At 42.6% G+C, this 21,138-nt stretch overlaps 1 protein-coding gene and 1 non-coding gene across 2 annotated transcripts in view; one reads left to right on the plus strand and one right to left on the minus strand.

Annotated features, from left to right (window-relative positions):
• LOC119727168 (sushi, von Willebrand factor type A, EGF and pentraxin domain-containing protein 1-like) overlaps positions 1 to 21,138 on the plus strand; it is a 46,929-nt gene that overhangs the window by 6,996 nt on the left and 18,795 nt on the right. Inside the window, exons 2-24 of the mRNA XM_038199033.1 lie at positions 150 to 283; positions 1,595 to 1,771; positions 2,462 to 2,632; positions 2,800 to 3,048; positions 3,892 to 4,080; positions 4,532 to 4,729; positions 5,630 to 5,824; positions 6,336 to 6,536; positions 7,296 to 7,511; positions 8,249 to 8,349; positions 8,737 to 8,902; positions 9,317 to 9,541; positions 9,983 to 10,174; positions 10,396 to 10,590; positions 11,451 to 11,586; positions 12,169 to 12,287; positions 12,969 to 13,199; positions 14,041 to 14,232; positions 15,284 to 15,484; positions 15,957 to 16,199; positions 16,802 to 16,999; positions 18,115 to 18,336; positions 19,991 to 20,242. Of these exons, the coding sequence (XP_038054961.1) occupies positions 150 to 283; positions 1,595 to 1,771; positions 2,462 to 2,632; positions 2,800 to 3,048; positions 3,892 to 4,080; positions 4,532 to 4,729; positions 5,630 to 5,824; positions 6,336 to 6,536; positions 7,296 to 7,511; positions 8,249 to 8,349; positions 8,737 to 8,902; positions 9,317 to 9,541; positions 9,983 to 10,174; positions 10,396 to 10,590; positions 11,451 to 11,586; positions 12,169 to 12,287; positions 12,969 to 13,199; positions 14,041 to 14,232; positions 15,284 to 15,484; positions 15,957 to 16,199; positions 16,802 to 16,999; positions 18,115 to 18,336; positions 19,991 to 20,242 (4,403 nt within the window). The remainder of the gene's footprint in view (positions 1 to 149; positions 284 to 1,594; positions 1,772 to 2,461; positions 2,633 to 2,799; positions 3,049 to 3,891; positions 4,081 to 4,531; positions 4,730 to 5,629; positions 5,825 to 6,335; positions 6,537 to 7,295; positions 7,512 to 8,248; positions 8,350 to 8,736; positions 8,903 to 9,316; positions 9,542 to 9,982; positions 10,175 to 10,395; positions 10,591 to 11,450; positions 11,587 to 12,168; positions 12,288 to 12,968; positions 13,200 to 14,040; positions 14,233 to 15,283; positions 15,485 to 15,956; positions 16,200 to 16,801; positions 17,000 to 18,114; positions 18,337 to 19,990; positions 20,243 to 21,138) is intronic.
• Trnaa-ggc lies at positions 11,646 to 11,718 on the minus strand. The gene has a single exon. It is a non-coding gene; the product is annotated as a tRNA-Ala (tRNA).

The following is a 21,138-nucleotide window of genomic DNA, read 5'->3' on the forward strand; positions in this document are numbered from 1 at the left end:
TAGAATAAGATAAAAATGTATCTCCAAACCCTTCACCAATACATTGATGTCTAGAGGGCGGTAGTATTTTCAAATCACTTAAATTAGATGCAGCTATGATATAATTTGTTGCCATAAATTTCAAGCCAAAGGCCCTATTTTTCCCCCAGTGTGCGGAGAACTGGCCCAAGCAGCGGCAGCTACTTCAGTGAATCCGGGTCACCATATAGCATCAGATACTCGGCAAAGGATGGCAAAGGCAACAAACTCGACAACCTTTGTACATTCAAAGTCATAGTGAAGGGTAAGTGTTGACATAGCCTTGGTCAAGGCGCTAAATGTTATTCATCCCGGCCGTGGCGCGTAAACGATATCCTCGCTAGGGCCATGCATTATGCAGTGCATTAAAAATACAGCGCGAACAGCGACCTCATGCGGCCACCATTTCTATGCAAATTAGTTGGACCCAATATCGCGCCTTGGTTCAATCGTCGGCAAAAGCTTATGTTGGATTTCTAGCGCACGACCTCGTATGCGAATACAGATAAGTGTAGGTGGGGCTAATATGTGAGGTGTGCAATCACACCTTGGTAAATCCGGACGTCATCAAATTGTTTGCGGCTAGCTATTCGCCTTTTGCGGACGTGACAGGAACCACAGTTTTTGTGCATTGGTGCCGTGTGCAGAGACGCATAACGTGTACGTGTACATGTATGGATTATGTACGGCGCCACGTTTTACTAAGCAAGTTTCCCCGCAACGATCTACCAATAAGAGAACGACATTTAAAGTCAGCTAAGGCTATTAACATAATGAGCACCACCCCCAAAACCTCACATGGACGATTGAACCAAGGCGCTATATTGAGTTCAACTGATTTGCATAAAAATAGTGGCCGCGTGAGGTCGCTGTTTGCGCTGTATTTTTAATGCACTGTACTGCATGCATAGCGCAAAGACATTATGACTGCATGCATTACCGCGCTACGGCCGGATAAAAAACAACTAGCGCCTTGACCAAGGCTAGTGTTGACAATGCTTTGTGAGGTAATTATTGTTGAGCGCAGACATCCGAGAGATTCTTACATTGCCTTGTCTAGTTCCAAGACCTATTTGACTTCAAACTCATCGGCTCTTGAGTTTTGAGTGTTGAATGGTAACTCCTCGCAACCAATTATGAAAACTGGTGTGCAAATGAGTAGATGTTTTCTAACTAACCAACGCCGATGAAAACATAACCTCCTTGGCGGAGGTAATAAAACCTTTTGTGTAGTTTACAATACACAATGTGGCATTGTCACGTGGTACTTTGATGTCATACAATTGGAACCTAAGTATAAATGATTGACATAAGCATGCCCAAGTGGACAGGAATGTTACGTAGAAATATCCTAGTTATGTCTTGCAGAGCTTTTTCAAGTTATATGTAAATGATAAAAATCGAAAATCTCTTCTTAATTATACCAATATCTGGTCAATGTCTTTTGTTTGGGAAGAGGGTGAAGGGGCTTAAAGTGACACACTTATTGACGGCAAAATTTAGCATAATGGTCATCAATGCAATGTTAATCTAAACAAATACTCATGTTTTTCATATCCTTTCCCTTCTCCCTTAGTAAGGAGGTGTGGCACCTACCTACAATTAACCCAGGGTGAGGTTTCCTGCTCCCATCAGAACCTTTATGGCTCCCAATGCACCTTCAGATGTACTAGTGGCTACACCATATCAGGGTTATCCCGACGAACCTGTGGGAGTAATGGAAGGTGGTCTGGTACCGCACCACGCTGCCGACGTAAGAGCAAATTCAACTCATAAATTGCAGTTAAATGGTTCGTTGAATCAGGAACCTGCATGTCCAGAATTACGTTTGAATTGTCAGCATAAACTTAGCAATATTACAAGTTCTAATTATGAATGGATAGGCGATTGTGTAGTTATAGGCCCCGTTCCTATAAGAGAGTGAAAATCTACTTTCTGGATATTGGACTCACCCAACTAGAAAGCAATATTTATAACCCACAGAAGCGACATGGATAGAGGAAAACAACAATGAAGATGACAAAATGCAACACGAAAATAAAGATGGTGATCATTGTGAATGTGCAAAACCGCATTGATTCACATATGCCATCGACTGAAAAATGCGTAAGAAAATTGCATTTTCTACTGAAAGACACGGTTCAAATTGCCAAAATAGGGTTATCAGAATTAATAGAAGATTGCCTAAGATTGCCGGTCATTTTGGAATGATAAGAACAAGTTTAAGGACTAAAACAAAAGAGAGTTTTGTGAAAAAAAAATATATTCAAACTTGGGGTTTTCTCAAATAAACACTGATTAGACCAGTGTAGAAAGGTGTTTCAGTTGCGAAGGTTTTCATCAGATACCACTAGGGCAATTCCATGGAATCATAACCCCAATGAAAAAGAAATTCAATAAATTAAAAAAATTCATTTTTTTTTTTTTTTTAAACTATTACCAGCAATCCAGTGTCCAAGCTTACCCAGTACAACCTGCACAGACTCCAACAACTACCGCAGTGCGTGCACCCGCTCCTGCAGTCAACCTGGATTTAGTATCGGCCAGGGTCAAAGTGGCACCAGGGTTTGTTCGGCCGACCGCGCGTGGACTGGGTCCACCCCAACTTGCGTAGGTCAGTAAATGAACAAAAAAATAAAAGCCAATGTAACTGGCCTTTCTATTTGCAAAAAAGAAAAGAAAATGTGATTTTATTAAGAAAAAGGGTTTAGTTGGACTCGGGCCATTATCACCAGCCAGGCCCCTTATACTAATTTTCTTTATCATCTCTGCACTCTGCAGATGTTCAAGATCCAACAATAACCTGCCCAGCCATCATCAGAGCTTTCGCTGCTGCGTCTCAGACCTCCGCAAATGTCACCTGGGACCTACCCGAAGTAAGCGACAATGCCAAACTCGACATCGTCCCTGAGCTGACAACAGGTCTGCCACCTGGCTCGTTGTTCGGTAGAGGGTCTCACGCCATCAGTTACCGGGCTCAAGATGATGCACGCAACACTGCAGCATGCTCGTTCTCTATCATAGTCCAAGGTAAATTGAAATATCACTGTATGTTATAGATCATGCATTCAAAACCCTGAAATACTGCCTGCCACATTCAAAACGCAAGTGTCGATCATATTACAGTCCTACCGGTACATGTAAACCAGGGTTGAGATTTGTCAACATTTGTCCTGATTTCAGGATTTTTGTCAGGATTTTTGTCAGGATTTTTCCTGATTTCAGGTTTTTTGTCAGGATTTTTCCTGATTTCAGGATTTTTGTCAGGATTTTTCCTGATTTCAGGATTTTTGTCAGGATTTTTCCTGATTTCAGGATTTATGTCAGGATTTTTTCCTGATTTCAGGATTTTGTAAGTTTTTTTTTCCTGATTTCAGGATTTTTAAAGTATCCCTTTTGTAATCTGGAATTTACTTAATTTAGTAAGGTTTTACTATAAACGTGTTTGTACCTATGAAAGTATATGTAGAACAAAAGAGACGGGCACCAATTGTAAGAGATGTCTTCAGGCAAGCACAAACACCCCGCTATCATAGACCGTACATTGTTCTGGGGCCCTCGGTGACCCTCAAACCCTCTGCTGAATGCCAATTATCTCATGGATTTTCATTTGAAAATAATGCACAACCTTTGATCATGAAACCAGATTTTGTCAATAGCCCTCTTTATTTCCAAAGATGGAAATCACCTTCATTTCTAGATTTCTTCTAAATGACGCCAAAGCCATACAGAATAATTTCACGGGATGTTAACTGTTTAGTACCAGTACAATCTTTAATACAAGTAAGTTTTTGTTAATAATTTGGTAGGTTACTTTTTGGCAAATTCAAATGATACTACATGCCTTTAACGCTTGAACCCTTGTCATTGCAGTGATACAGTGTGCAGATCTCTCCTACCTCACTGGTCAGAGGAGGACGTGTTCATCACAGTTCAACTACGGCTCTGTCTGTCAGTTTGAATGTCAGTCAGGCTTTGTGTTGACCGGTGGTCAGGCGAGTATTGAATGTCAGAGACAAGGAGATGCAGGAGTGTGGAGTGCACAGCAGCCAACCTGCCAAGGTCAGTACAAGAAATACATACGATGGTTTACATGGTGATGAAGATAGCAACACGATAAGTTTATCTTACACTATAAGAAGATTACAGAGTTGTAGACTTGTAGTAACGCTTCGATCAAGTATGTACTCTGCTAGATTCCTAACGCAAAAAAAACCGCATGCTTGTCAGTTTGTAATTATTCAGCAATTGGCCGGAGCAACACAAAATAACACATAGCCCAGTGTTTATAGGATGGTTGTATGGAAGTTTATATCCTACTTCTAAATGCTCTTTCTCATTAACATCATTTTGTTTAAAACGTATTTTGTGGCCCAATTGGGCACTTTCCAGGCCGTAATGTCCCTTTAATCTATTGTTCAAGCAACAAAAGAAGATCCTGAAGTGACAAACCTGTATGACTGTTGTCAAAGCCTTATTATGTGACGCAATATTCCACTGGGCTTTTTTGTAGCGATAACATGCCCCGCATTAAGCGCTCCAGTCAACGGTGGATATTTGGGCAACACCAACTGCTCGACAGCCTACGGCTCTTGGTGTCGGTTTACATGCAATGACGGGTACCAGCTGACTGGCAGTGGAGTCCGTCGCTGTCTGTCACAAGCCGGAGCAACTGAGGGATTCTGGGATGGCTACAATGCTCTTTGCAAAGGTAGACATCTTAAATTGATCACGTACTCTTGCCGTATTATAAACTGCAGTACAACAGTATACTGTGGTGAACTCGCTGGAACCTAGGAATCAGTAAATCTACTAATAATCATTCTATTGACTTGCGCACGGACAATAGAGGGCGCTTTCTGACCGCTTTTGAGAGTCCTTTGGATTGGACACACCCGGTACGCATACTGGTTCGTTTGTGTATTTGCGCAAAGTACACACGACAAATTGTATTCTGACTGTACACAAAGCCATTGCGTCTTCACGTGAGCATCAGGTGCTGTCAGCAATGCCTTCAAGAGTTCCTCCCAGTGGTGTCCCCCAACTCTCCCTTTGTGGCCCTTGAAGGGGTACTTGTGCATTGATCATACTGTGATCAGCAGCATACATGGGACTTATTCACGAGTCGGCCATATTGAATTGAAAGTTAGTATAACAAATCTAAATCTTTGGATTGCGAAGAGAAATGAAAGTTTCAGTCTGCTTCAATGAATAATTAAAAATTTGGAATTAAACATTCCCTTATGTTTAAAGCCATATTAAAAAAATAAATAACAGTCAAATAAGGCTGCATTGTGCCTGCATATATAGTCTGGCACCATCCTATTCAACAGTTAACAATAAATGAAATATATTCAGGGAACTCGACAAAAATGGCCAACTCGTGAATAAGGCCCATTGAACCAGTTGGGATTTTCTTACCTTTATATGAATTGTTCAAATTTTCTTTCAGAATGTTTGCCAAGCTAGCAGTCGTATTTCATCTGAGGTCAATTTTTCACAAATGAAGCGAAGCAAAGGAGCAAATTTGAGAGCCGCATTTTGTAACTTCTCTTCTACACAATTAGCTCCTACGTTGGGCATAATCCCTGACTCTCTCTTCTCTATTCAGAGCAAACCTGTCCACGAGCCTACATCCCTGCCAATGCTTACATCAGCAACTCACAGGATTGTCCAGCTACTGATCAGATCCCAGCAGGGACTACATGCCGCTACGCCTGCCAACCAGGCCATGTACTGACTGGGTCTACTGAGGTGACGTGTGGCAACGATGGAAACTGGAACTCAACCTTCCCATACTGTCAAGGTAAAGAGGTTTATAACCATTGATCAACGTTTGTAACTCAGGTAGAATTATGCCGCATTTACTTGGAACTCAAGTATTTCAAAGTCATTGTGGGTGGCTTGTGCGTAAAGCGCTCGCCTCTCACCAAGGTGACCACGGTTCGAATCCTGGCCGCGGATCGCATGTGAGTAGAGTTGTGCGTTGGTTCTCTCCTGTGCCACGAGGGTTTTTCTCCGGGCCCTCCGGTTTTCCTCCCTCCGGAAAAATCAAACACTTTCGATCTCAGGCTGTGCTCCGTGGTCATATATGGGTCGATGTGGCCGGCAGCCATAGGCGCCTTCACGTGCCAGCGGCCCGACCATGTTGTAGTGGCGTCCTTCGCAATTCAGCACACCAGCTGCGAGTAAGGATGATTAGCCTCCCAAATTATTATTAGTATTATTATTAAGTCTTCAGAAATCACTTGAAAATATCAATTCTTGAAACCCCATTGACTTTATCATATCTTGTTATTGTTATTTTTTGCTTGTAGTTGTCACCTGTGACAGCAGTGAACTGCCCTCACCACAAAACGGCTTCAAGAATGGCTGCCCCCACGCAGAGGAAATCTACAGCACGACGTGCACGCTGGGTTGCAATCTGGGCTACATGCCCACCCAGCCTACTTACGTCATGTGTACTGATGACGGGAATGGCACGGCAACGTGGGATGCCAACACGATCATGTGTGAAGGTATATGTGACTCATCAGCCTTCATACATTTTCAAGTTTTTTACCCCAGGACAATTCCGTGGGAAAGTGAATGTGATACATCACTAATTTGTGACATCTAATGAGTGGAAAACAATTACAGGCCAAACTCCTTTACGTCCTTGTCCATCCTGTTGTCAGACTTACATTTCATTTTACGGAATTGCTTGCAAAGAAATGGTTTGTAGATAAAACTTATACATGTTCACGTATAAATTCAAATGTGACTACTCTAAATGAACAATGGCACATGAGGTGTTTTGCCAGATTAATAGGATAAACCTTAGCACACGTTAGATCAGGAACTGTTGTTAACCATAGTTTGACTAAGCCCCAGTTCAGACAGGCGCTCCAGAGTCGCGCCGAACCAAATAGATTAGGGGCGTCTCCAGGTCGACCTTATTAGAATTTTGGTTTCAGACTTTGGAACTTAATACAATGGAGTATTGTGTACAAACCAACAAACAGCGGATCTTAGCAACAAGTCAGCATTATGCAACATTGATGCGTGGGTGTCCCTTCACTGCGCAAACGCGTATGAATTCCTGTTTAAGAGCTGCTAGCAGTCAACGTTGCTTTATTATCAATGTTGTGCTGCTGTTTCCTAATCATTGAGCTAGTTTGTTTTGAACCAATGTAACAGAGGAGCTCAAACCTGCTTATGCAATCTTACAGCATTGGCCTAGTAACCAGACTTCAAAACATTTTTCAACCATCCAAATTGGCTTGGTTTACACACAGCGGTCCAATGTGATCCACTGGAGATGCCTGGTACACCAGGCTACCTGCCTTTGTCCTGCACACTCAATGGAGTGGCGGTGACGGATACAGACCAGAGGCAGAGTTACGGCACCATCTGTATGGCGTCATGTGACCTGGGATTCACCAGTAGCGGCTCAGCAAGTCGTACGTGTCAGCTGACCAGCCAATGGGATGGCGTTCCTCTACAGTGCACAGGTAGGCATGTTCTCTTCTTCTGTTGTTGGTCGGTGAAGAGAGCTGGAAAGATTACCCCTTAATGGGCTAAATATTGCCCATTGTGTACATCAGATGCATGAAAAGACTTCCAGTAAATAGCCATTTTGAATTAAGTGATATAACCCGACCCACGTTGTATGTTTTGAATATGAACAGATATAACCCCACCCACTTTATATGTTTCCTATATCAACAGATATAACCCCACCCACTTTGTATGTTTCCTATATCAACATAGACAGCCCCACCCACTTTGTATGTTTCCAATATCAACAGATATAACCCCACCCACTTTGTGTGTTTCCAATATCAACATAGACAACCCCATCCACTTTATATGTTTCCTATATCAACAGATATAACCCCACCCACTTTGTATGTTTCCAATATGATCAGATATAAGCCCACCCACTTTGTGTGTTTCCAATATCAACATAGACAACCCCATCCACTTTATATGTTTCCTATATCAACATATATAACCTCACCCACTTTGTATGTTTCCTATATCAACAGATATAACCCCACCCACTTTGTATGTTTTCAATATCAACAGATACAACCCCACCCACTTTGTATGTTTCCTATATCAACAGATATAACCCCACCCACTTTGTATGTTTTTAATATCAACAGATACAACCCCACCCACTTTGTATGTTTTCAATATCAACAGATACAACCCCACCCACTTTGTATGTTTCCTATATCAACAGATATAACCCCACCCACTTTGATGTGCCCACCTGACATCACGCTGTTTGCAGGACAGAGGGCCAACTTTGCAGTTGTGGGCTACGAGTGGGAACCAATAGTGGTAACGAAAGGATCTTATTATAGTCAAATTAACGTATGTCTGTTGACGTCCAGTGAATAGCCAATCTGAATCAGTGAAATCTGACCAGTTGTACTAGACGTGTCTCTTGTTCAGTAGTTATGTACGTATACATGTATGTATGTATGTAATTGTTTGCCAATTGGCCAGGATAATCCACGAAAGTCTCTAGACTTATTTCCAGTGGGGTCCCTTGGTAGAAGATGTGGAAGGAAATTCCAGTTTCAGTGGTGGGAGGAGAACCCCAGAATGATATTCAAGGGAAAACCCACAGAATCAAGAAGGGACTGAAAACCCAAATCACATAATGGCCCAGGCATGATTCGAACCCACCTGATCCCCAATGTGACCACCTGCCTTATCATTCAGGTGGTGGATGCCAGTGGTGGTATCGCGACGCTGGACAGCATTAATGGACAGCCGGCACCAGTCAATAGAAGCTCCATATTCCAGGAAGGGACACATCGTCTGGTCTACACTGCAGTGGACAGCAGCGGTAACAAAGGGGATTGCAGTGTCGCTGTGAACATCATAGGTAATGGCAATATCAAGCCACGTTTCACTCTATTTTGGTCAAGTTTTGTTAGCATGGATAATGAACTTGAATTGATTTAATTGAAGTTATTTGTCTAAATTGGCGCAGATTACCAACCTAGGTCTCCTTTCCTTGTTTAATTGCGTACTCTGTTCACATCCGTGGTATGGACTCAATGCGTGAGTGGCAGGTGTTAATGCTGCCGTGTATCGCTCTGTGGATCCCACTTATCCCATTCATGCAATAGTCACCAGGTGCCCGCCGTTGTACGGTCCTCAGAACAGTGAGACCAGTCTGGTGTCCGGCCAAGGGGAATGTGAGAACGCTGCTGTGTTTGGCTCAGTATGCATCCCATTAACCCCGTTTATCCCATTTTACCCCAGTTTATATCATTTTTTCCTGTTCATGCAACAGTCACCAGGTGCCCGCCGTTGTACGGTCCTCAGAACAGTGAGACCAGTCTGGTGTCGGGCCAAGGGGAATGTGATAATGCTGCTGTGTTTGGTTCAGTGTGCAACATCAGCTGTGAGGAAGGTTACACACTGTCAGATGGCAGCCAACAAGTTACAGCTGAGTGCGTCAAGAACATAGCGTCGTCCACAGTGGGTTATTGGCAGAGCCCATCGGTACAGTGTGTCCGTAAGTATTTTCAAGAAGGCGTTGTATGCAGTTATGTGAAACTTGGTTAACAGAATTACTTGAAAAGTAATACTTAAGCTCCTTGAAGAAACATGTTTTTTTTTTGCATTTGACCATCACCCAAATTTATTGACAGCGTTTCAGTCATAAGTATGCTTAAACTTGATTTTTATTATTTTTTATTTGTCTTCATTGATTTTCCGTGCATATATTCGTGACAGGTTGTGTTTGCTTTGTTTACTTTTAAAAAAATGGGGTATTAAAAAGTAAGATATCACAACAAGTTGAAATGTAAGCGAAATGTATTGATAAACAATGGATTTAATGTAACGGATCTTGTGGCATCATTTAATCTCACATCATGATGCAACATCAAAAGTGATAACAAGCTTTGCAGCTTGAGTTCCAATATCATTATTCGATTTATTGTTTTCTCACCAGCCAACACATGCCAAGTACCAGCCGTCCCCAACGGTTACATATCAGGGTGCAACGACCAGGTGGTGGATTACCAGTCATCCTGCGCCTTTGTGTGTAATCCTGGTTACCGTAGCAACCATACATCCCAGAGTAGGACCATGAGGACTTGTCTGGCCGATGGGACGTGGACCGGAGTGCAACCAGTTTGTGAAGGTAAGGCAAGACTAAACGGACTTGTCACTTACCGTTTGGTCACTATACTGTCGCAAACCACCCAGCCCAGTACTCCCTGTAGCGCCCAAAACTGCCTGAACAGTGAATAAATGTACACTGTATTACAATTTAGCACTTACGTTAAGAAACTGGCAACAAGTGCTAAAGAAGTGGAAAGGCTGAAGATCAAATCAACAAGATTCTGTCATTCTTCATTGCAGCTGTTGTATGTAATAGCTTACTGAATCTGACCCACGGCACAGTGCAACCAAGTGACTGCTCTTCCCAGGCTGAACTTCCTTACAACACTCTGTGTACATTCACATGTGATGATGGATTCTCTCTCAGTGGTCCATACAGTAAGGTGTGTACTGACCGAGGAGTGTGGAGCGATGCACGCCCAGTCTCTTGCACAGGTAAACTCCATGTGTAACATTGTCATTTTGGCTGGTTGCAGAGGGCCAGCGTAGTGTCCTCTTTGTACCTATCTGACTGACCGACTGACAGACTCCCCGACCGACTGTCACTTGTGACTTACACTGGTTGTAGGCTGGTGAGGACAGTCGGGCAGTGCTGTCATATAGGATTACCCTGTAACACCAATGAATGGGCTGAATCTGGCCCAGACGAGGTGCATGAATTTAAATTTTTTTTAATTTCCTGTTTATTTTATTGAATGGGATTCCTCTTTTTCGAAGTTAACAGTTTATTGGGTTTTAAATGAGTAACTTGTATTTTATCTCTAGTGTTCACGTACCAGTTTATCTTTATAATTTGACTTAATTGTTGTAGGTTTATGTTTATTTTTATTGAATGTTAAATAACTTGAAGTATCATTGTTCTTATTGTAAGGAGCATTTGAACAATTTAACTTGGAAAAAACGCGGTAGAAATGTTTATTATTATTAATATACGTGTAAAGATACCATTAAGGAGACACGGTATCGTAATTTCTTCAAACGGTGGGAGACATCGGTCATGTCTCCCTAATGTCACATCCCCCCTTTAGAGGCACAATTTTGCTGTAGCAATCAGGTTATATTTGTTGCTCGTGGTCTAATTAGTAAACATACCGAAATTCGTGGAGAAAGACAAGGGAATATTGGGTTAGGGCACATTTAAGTTTGAAAAATTGTGTGCATAAGTCCATGTCTCCCAAATGTCCAATCCAGGTTAATTATTATTATTATTATTATTATTATTTTTATGAAAAGATTTCCAGTAATTAGCCATTTTGAATCAAGTGAATAATAGTTTGGTTGGTTTGTCCTGTCAGATCATCAGCCACCAGTCTTCACGGACAACTGTCCAGTGTACGTCAATCAAATTGCACCGGCCAACATGAGACAAGCTATTGTCAATTTCCTAACGCCACAGGCCACGGATAACTCTGATGACGTCTCTGTGAGCAGGTCTGTATAGAAAAAAAAGAAGTCTGTCCTACACTTTTTTTCAAGTTTAACAAATACATTGACTGGAGCAGGATTTGAACCTGCGACCTCCGGATTGCCGTTCCGGTGCTCTACCAACTGAGCTATCCAGCCCTATGTTGGTGGTTCCCCAGTTTGTCAGTATCTTTGTTCAGTTTCTGCTAGTCAGAAGCCATAAACCCATATAAGCCATGCAGCCAGGGATCACGCTCATAGTCATGATGCTAGCAACATTAGCAATGTTGGATAAATTCGCATTGGTGGGTTGTTGATCACGTATCATTGCATTACTTGGCCCGACCCAGGGCCCGGCCACACCGCAAAAAAATAATAAAAATTTCATTCCGTGGTAAATAGAAGTTCCATAGCACTGTAGTATAGCACTATAACATGGCTATAACATAGCTCTAATGACAACAATTTATTTAATATAAAACAAAAAAATGAATGTTTTACATTCGTGCAATTGAAATATGTTCCATTCCATCTGTCACCTCATTGAATTATTCTTACCATTTCACTCATAAACATTCATGGTACAAATCTTGCTCTGTTTGTGTACAGTCAAGACCGAAGCCTCGGGTCAGGTTCGTCATTCACTGAGGGTACAACTCGTCTGATATACACTGCTACAGATGCTGCCATGAACAGCAGACGCTGTGATGTGTACGTCACTGTACAAGGTAAGGCTATATTGAAGCCAAATAGTTATAGATAGCGGCAGACTTACAACATTCATATGAGTGCCTCCAATTATGAGTGTCCTCTGATGTCCAGTCCTAGGCTCCTCTTCTTTTAAATGTACAGTTTTACCAGGAATCACGACTTGTTTTAGCACAGTATTTCTACTCTGTTAAGATTTCATTACAACAGTCATTAATGCGTCTCCTCAGTGCAACTACAGCTGCACAGGTCATGCATAATTCATGCATCTGGTTACTCACTCATGGCTGTGATTGGTCAAAATATCATGGGGGAGGGCTTAATACATTGGTCTGTGGTCTCCGTGCATATGTACCCCCTCGACTGTAAGACATTCGAATGCATTGCTGACAACCCCTGACACTCATGAGAAGATGCTTTGGCTTTGTACACCTTCATAATATCCTGCGTACTTTGCCACGGAGCTCTCAATCAGTGGTCCAAAAGCACCCTCTCTTCTTGGCACATGGAGCCACATTGGACTGGGACCTTTCAAAGAACATACAAGTTCAAGTGTCCCGAAAACCCCAAAACAAAGGAGCTGTTTTCAAACGCTACCTTGTGTGCGATGACGTAATGTTATCCAGCACGTAAAGTCCTCCCAGAATTCCACCTGTATCCCTTTATATTTCCATTCCTTCTTTAACCCTTGACCTTCACAGTTCTGCGCTGTCGCCCTCTACAAGCCCCTGCCAGTGGTTCCTTGGTCCAGTGCCCCAGTAACATCTACGGAGCCAGTTGCAGCTTTGCCTGCAATGCAGGCTATGACCTGGATGGTCCTAGTAATAGGACCTGTGAGAGAGTTATCGACAGTGATCAGATGAATGGTGTCAACCAGCTGAGTGGCAAGGACTTGCAAGTGAAGTGGTCTGGGAAAAGCCCAAGATGTTCACGTAAGCAGCTCATCATAAGTCGTTATTGTATTATTCTCTCCAGTGCACAATCTGCAGAGAGTGATGCATTTGTGAAGCATCATAATCTGCTGAACATTCATCCTAAAGATGAGATGACAGTGCTTGTGTCTTTATCTATTCTCTGAATATTTGACAGTATATGAACATTTCTTAGTGAGCATATATGAGGCGTTCTGGCAAATGAGATGGAACTGGGCACTGGCCGTAGTGGAGAAAAATGTAAAAAATTAGTGGGGGCGATTAATTTTGAAATCATCAGATTTATTGATATTTGTAATTTTGTATGTCTACAACACATGTTTTAAAGAAATAGTATAAAAATCGTTGAATAAATGTGTTTTTAAGAAAAAACAATTGGCATATTTCATTTTCACGACAACAAAACAGTGTTGCAAAAGTGGACCCGGAAATTCATTCTCGCACGCATAATACAGGAATAACACAAACACGCCCAGTTTTTAAAGGATAGTTGTGTGGATGTTTATATCCTACTTTTAAACGTTCTTTCCGATTAACACAATCTCGTTCAATGTGCGTTTTGTAGCCCAATTGGGCTGTTCCAGGACCTAGCGTCCCTTTAAAATTTGATGTATGCTTCCATAACTGGGAAGAAAAACTAGCTAATCGTGTTGAAAAAATATATCCAGCTTAATTACCCTCAGTGTGGGAATTTTAAGAATATGAGGACAGCATTAATTTTATAAGTTTCATAAAAAGGGGGAAAAAATTGCCCCAAAATTGACACATTTGAAGAGTTGTGGTTGTTCTTGTGTTGCGTTTAGTAAAGGAATTTCACAGTGAGGTTTGGTTGTTTTTTCAGCGGTCACTTGCCCGGCCCTGGCTGACCGGCTCCCTGCTATACGCTCGGGTTGCTTTCAGTACCCACCAGCCACTGAAGTGCTGGGCACCACTTGCAGCTGGTACTGTCCTTATGGCTACGGTGGAGTTGGTTCCCAGCAGTCTATGTGTCTAGCAAATCGCACATGGGATGTGGTCGACTTCTCCTGTGAAGGTACGCAAAGTTGATTACTCTACACTGAATTTTGAAAAACCCTTTGTAAGAATAATAATCGTATGACATCAAAATACCATGTGACCATGAGGTTTTCCCATGATTGGCCACCATTGCAGTAGGCAAGTGCTTGTTTAGCAACCACGTCATGCGTTGAAAACTGACAGTCGAGCTTATTTTCAAGTAAGTTAATTGCAAATTCTTTATCAAATGGCATGCTGGTCACTACTGTACCGTGAACGGTTGTCATAATCTTGCCAACCAGCCACTTGATATTGGCTCCCATGTTTTTCTCACAGTTTGTGCCATCAATCACAGCTTGGAAGGCTTGCATACTACAATGGCGATGCTGACTCTCTAGTTTGAAGTGTGAAATACGGACAACTTGATTGTATTGCACATGCCTAAGTGAAGATAGTTGGGACTGACAGGTCACGTGTAATAGTTAGAATCCACCAAAGGTAAAAGAGACCAGATTTCATAGGAGTCACTCAACAGTCTACAAACTCCATAGGTTGGGTAGGTTGACTAATATTGCATCTGTGATATATCTGTTTCTATTTCCACACAGAGCGAAGTTGTCCAGCTCTAGTGCCCTCTGCTGGTATGGAGATATCTCCAGCTATTTGCCTGACTTCCCCAACCTTCAATGACGACTGTCTGTGATATATCTGTTTCTATTTCCACACAGAGCGTAGTTGTCCAGCTCTAATGCCCTCTGCTGGTATGGAGATATCTCCAGCTATTTGCCTGACTTCCCCAACCTTCAACGATAACTGTCTGTGATATATCTGTTTCTATTTCCACACAGAGCGTAGTTGTCCAGCTCTAGTGCCCTCTGCTGGTATGGAGATATCTCCAGCTATTTGCCTGACTTCCCCAACCTTCAACGATAACTGTCTGTGATATATCTGTTTCTATTTCCACACAGAGCGTAGTTGTCCAGCTCTAGTGCCCTCTGCTGGTATGGAGATATCTCCAGTTATTTGCCTGACTTCCCCAACCTTCAATGACAACTGTCTGTGATATATCTGTTTCTATTTCCATACAGAGCGTAGTTGTCCAGCTCTAGTGCCCTCTGCTGGTATGGAGATATCTCCAGCTATTTGCCTGACTTCCCCAACCTTCAATGACAACTGTTTCCTGCGTTGCTCACAGTCAGGCTACAGGGTGGATCCTCCGGCCTATGACTTCATCCGTTGCCTGGGTAACGGGGATTGGTCAGGTGACAGCACTGCATTCACCTGCATAGGTAGGATTCTGCTCTGGTCACGCTTTGGATTTGATCGATATCGTCAAATTCATTATATTAAATCTCTCGTTTGTCAGTTCAACACAATAAAAAAAAACCTCTCGTGATGAGCTTTTTTGTCAATCAAAGTTCTCAAATAAACCACAAACTAAAGGAAACTGACAAGGTGCATTATTTATAATAATTTTTAAAGTTGAACAGAGAAATTGACTGGAGCAAGGTTCGAACCTACGACCTCCGGATTGCCCTCCGGTGCTCTACCAACTGAGCTATCCAGGCCTATGTTGGCAAGGTATCGCCTTCTGTCATGGCGAGATATCGCCATAGAAGGCACTGTGCAGATGAGTTCAACCAAAACAATTCTTCAATCCCCGTTCTTGTTGGTTTAGTCCCCTAGGTAACTTTTCAGCATTATCTACCATTTAGAAATCCCTAAGTGTACCGACCAGAAATCCGGACTTTCTACCCTCAGATTACGAGGTTCCCCATTTCACATCATGCCCGCTGGATATCCTCACATACGCACCGCGAGGCGCATCCGATGCCACTGTGACATGGAACGTGACAGCAACAGACAACTCAGGAGAAACACCCTCCATAGCCTGCAACGTCCAACAACCAGCGACGCTGCCAGTAGGGGAACACTCACTCAGGTGTACGGCTACCGACGGGGCAGGGAACCAGGCAAACTGTGACTTTGAAGTCCAAGTTAAAGGTGTGACATTAACACTAATGTCCAATGTAGATTGCAATCATTGCATTAGTAGTTCCCATTGCAGATTAAAGGGATGAAAGTGTGATGGAGCAGTTGTTAGCATGTGGTTTAAAACCAGTTGGAGGCCTGGTTCCCTGTAATGGCATGAGCCAAAACCAACACTTTTATTGGCAACCAGCTACCTGAACAGTTCAACATCATGTGTATAACTGCTCCATCACACTATTATTGCCGTTCCTAAACACATTTTGGTCAAAACCATAAGCAGTAAATAAGTTGACAAATTTCTGAAGATTTTGTTCTGCAGTTTTACTCCATGTTCTGGTCACTTCTAAGGTGTGCGATGAGTATGCAATGTGGTCAGCCTCTCCTAATATGGCCATCATATAGGAGGTTCTCAAACACACACTTAGCTGTAGTCTGTGTGCTTGATGTATCCTGTGGGCATGTGGTGTTGAGCACAGGGTCCTCCGCCTGGTCTTAAGCAACACCGAGCGGTGTTTGAATGGCTGTTTTAGACCACCCACGTGACAGATTCTCGACCGATAGGAATAGGTAGTCTGTCTCAGGTATTTATAAATCAGATGTTATATTCGTTCCAGTTCACCGATGCCGACAGCTCAACCCGCCGTTTTACGGCGACTTTGTCGCGGCATGTGACAACAGCCACGGATCTACTTGCCAAGTCGGCTGCCAGAATGGCTACACGCTACAGGGCTCTGACACTGCTACCTGCTCCAGGAATGCCAGCACTGGGCTGATGTACTGGGCCTGGAATGGTCAACGACCATCCTGCCGAAGTAAGTGTAGCATAAACAAATATTGTATCCTGCATTTATCAACAGTCTTGCTGTTTGTCCAACATCGGTCCAAAACAAGAATGGTGCATGTTCACATCATGTCTGGGGTTAGGTTGTGTCATAGGGTTGCATTGAGACTCAAATAAGCTTGCACTGTGCTGTCAATTCCAAATCAAGCTTGTCTTTGAAAAAATAGTAGTCCAGAAACAACACTGGCAAAATACTGTAAAATGTGAAATAGACCTTAACTTTGTTAACTTTCCTTTCAATGTTGCATTCACTTTGTGACACAAGCCTTCCTTTGTGATTGCCTATGCCCTGTGACTTCTGACTGGACTTATGTATGGACTTTTGATTTACTTGTGGCCACAACACTGGACTTACGTCAGCATGCACTGTGCTGTCCAGTCAAGGTCAAGTTAGTGTTTGAAATAACACAAGTCAGCCAACAACTCTGGCAAAACACTGGAAAATATGAAACTGGTCTTCCTTCCTTTATCCACTGCTGGATAAGTTTGTCATCTAAAACTTGTGTGGTCAGTTTCTGTGTACAAACTTTCCACAGAGTATTCAAAAGTAGTCATAGTGGCTTGTTAAAAAAACAATGTTTTTGTGACATGCCAGCCCATTGTCCTCTTTCACCTGTCTCACTGTCTGACTGACTGACTGACTCCCGACTCCCCCTCCCCGACTCCCCGACTGACTCCGCCCCCCCCCCCCACTCCCCCACTCCCCGACTGACTCCCTCCCCGACTCCCCGACTGACTGACTCCCTCCCTGACTCCCCCTCACTTGTGAGCTCAAGACTGGTGTAGCTGGTAAAGAGTGTCGGGCAGTGCTGTTGTATAGGACTACCCTGTGAATGGGCTGAATCCGGCCCATTGTGCAGACCAGATGCATGACAAGACTTCCAGTCAATAGCCATTCTGAATCAATGGAAGAGAATTGTGTGCACTCTGGGACCTGCTGGACTTGGCTTGCTTGTCTAGTTTATACTTCACGATGATAGTGGAACTTCCATACTACAAGAAATTGAAATAGCCAATATTGTTATACAACAAATTCTTTGGTTTAAGTAATAATAATAAACATGACTGACTTTTTTTCTCTTCTAGTTGCCAGCTGTCCACCCTTATCTGATCAGCTGATTCCCCTGGGTGGGGGTGTCTATCCATCCTTCTGTCGTGGTCCCATCCATCCATATTACGGCAGTGTCTGTCAATTCTACTGCCGCAATGGATTTGACTTGGTAGGCCCTGCAGACCATCAGAGACTGACATGTCTGTCTAACGGAACGTGGGACCAGAATCCATCTACACTCAATGTACAGTGTCGGGGTAAGTCAAAAATACGAGATTAAGGGGCCATTCAGAATTTTCAGTGTTTTAAAATTTCGATCTTTTATCCAAATTATTTTGACCCACCCACCCACCCCTAATTTCGATTAATAAAAAACTGATTTGTTAATATGCAGAAGTTAAAAAACAAAACATGTACATGCACTTGCATGTACATTATACTTGAACAGATAAGAGAAATGATGGCTCTATCCCATTCAGAGACGCCTCTCCTATAGATTGGCTTGTGAATAAAATGTGCGTAAGAACAACACATTGAGTTATTCGATGGTGTGATATTGTGTGGTTCATTTCTTCAATTAAGACACATGAAGGGGTCTTAAAAATTGGGTAGAAATAAGAGGGAGAAATCAATGGAAGTTTTGACCGTAGCCAAGTTTACCCAGGCAGTGGGGTGGGTTAGGTTTTACCTGAGGGCAATTGCGGGAATGCATTTTCGTCCCTTCGGGGACTCATCAGCCGCTAGATTCAAAGAATCCATAGGTATGGGTCAGTGAGTTAAAAGGAACTCACTTGGAGGAAAATATACCGTCAAGATTTATCTGATATGTGACACTTACAACTTCATTTGGATGAGATTGGTTCATCCAAGAGTGAAATTAGGATGTCAAAAGTATTGTCGTTCTCAGATAAGTGGAAGACGGGTTGGTATAGCCGGGTTGGGAACAAAGTTGGATATTTTACTTCAAGCTATTTTCTTACTTATTTATAACTTCCATTGATTTCTCCCTCTTATTTCTACCCAATTTTTAAGACCCCTTCATGTGTCTTAATTGAAGAAATTAACCACACAATATCACACCATCGAATAACTCAATGTGTTGTTCTCACGCACATTCTTTATTCACAAGCCAATCTATAGGAGAGGCGTCTCTGAATGGGATAGAGCCATCATTTCTCTTATCTATCGAGTCGTGGAAATGCTGCACTCGTCGAGTTGTACGTTCACGCATTCACGCATGCATGATGCATGCAGTATAGCGAGCGCAGGCTGCGATAGTCTTGGACACCAGGGGTTGAATGGTCCAGTTTTTATAGCGATTGGTAATCAACGCCCGCGGCGTGTAATAGAGCCGATCTAGTACACCTGGTACCCTGCTGCCTCGCACGGCCTAACCGCTACAAACGCCCGAAATCCAAGTCTATTGAAAAACCACCTCCTTCTCATGCCACAGTGGGTCTACATACACGTAAATGACGTACATGTACAGTACATGTATATACAGGGTACGAAGTTGCAAAAGAAACGCACATCGCGATATCGGAACGCTTGCGCGTAGTTCAGGCAAGTCAAAATATCTTTTTTCTTTTTTTTTGGCTCTTTTTTCCATGGAAAGTGAATTTCGATTTTCAGTTTTTTACCTTGACCCACCCACCCACAATTTGGATAAAAGATCGAAATTTTAAAACATCGAAAATTCTGAACGGCCCCTAAAATCCTCACAGAAAAATGTTTATATTCCCCATGCATGTAGTGCTATGAACGTTCTTTTTTTGTTCACAACTTTATTTTTAAGTGAATATATATGCCCAAACTTGTCACATACATCAGATTAAACCCAAGAAGACATTAGTAGCTGTTTGTAATTTATTACTGGTAAGATAATTCTCATGAACTTTTTATCCATGACAGACAAAGTGCCGCCCACCCTACGTGTCTGCCCAGGCTCTCTATCAGGCTCCATGTCAGGCCAAATGCTGGGCGTTGTGCTACCCTTCGATATCCCCATGGCTGCTGACAATTCAGGTGCCCAACTGACTGTGATTAAAACTCCATCGGACATCACCTCACCGTACAATTTCACTCGGGACACCGACGTGTCGTACATCTTCACTGATGCTGGAGGGAACAGCGTGGCTTGCAATTTCAGCGTTAACATTCAAGGTACACATTCATTTCTGTTGTTAGGGTTCCCATAGTCATGGAAAAATACCTGGAAAATCTTGGAATTTAAAGCTATCATGGAAGTCATGGAAAAGTCACGGAAGTTTATTTCATTAAGGAGTCATGGAAAGTTGATAATTCCGAGCGAAAAAAAGTTACGGAATCCTCACAAAAGTGGTGATGCGTAATATTTGGCTGTGACTGTCCTCCAGTTTGCATTCCAATCTACTAAACTTCCTTTTGTATGCATGTATGCTCTATACTTGATGAATGCTTTACTGGTGCTCAGTGGTCTTGTGTCAAACTTGACTGCAGAAAGGGAGTGACATCCCTTGCTTCAGTGTGACGAATGGCCAGCTTATTTTAAGTGGGCTCCTAAGATGCCAAAAACAGTGTCGAATTGGGTCATGGAAAGCTATAATTTTGTTCTGGGAAAATGATGGAAAAGTCATGGAAATTTCATTTTTCAAATTTCAAATTTCAAGATTTCTGTATATGAGCTCTGTGCGCACAAAAGAGGGCTCCCTTTTACCTAACAACGACGTCCCATGGGCGGGACATTTCGCTGGTTGACGCGCACCGTTCCTTGTGTGTGACACACGTACACCAGGGGATTTGTACTATGTACACGCAGTGGTACGGCCGCATGTCGCGGAAAAATTGCAGTCAGGCAAGATGGCGTTGGTCGGTCACCCCCAACTGTACTTCCTTTGCCGGTGAGGGGGTACTTGTGAACGGAGTGGATAGGAACCTTGTAAATTGATTGTTACTTGCCAGGGAGTACTAACTGATCAGTTAGTAGGATTAAAAGCAATCATTATTAAAGCAATGAACAATTAAATAAAAAGAAGATTTCAAGTATTTTGGGGTTTTTTTTCTTCTTTCCATTTTCAACA

Source organism: Patiria miniata, unplaced genomic scaffold, assembly GCF_015706575.1.
Source record: "Patiria miniata isolate m_02_andy unplaced genomic scaffold, ASM1570657v1 HiC_scaffold_20, whole genome shotgun sequence".
In the NCBI taxonomy this organism is placed as follows: Eukaryota; Metazoa; Echinodermata; class Asteroidea; order Valvatida; family Asterinidae; genus Patiria; species Patiria miniata.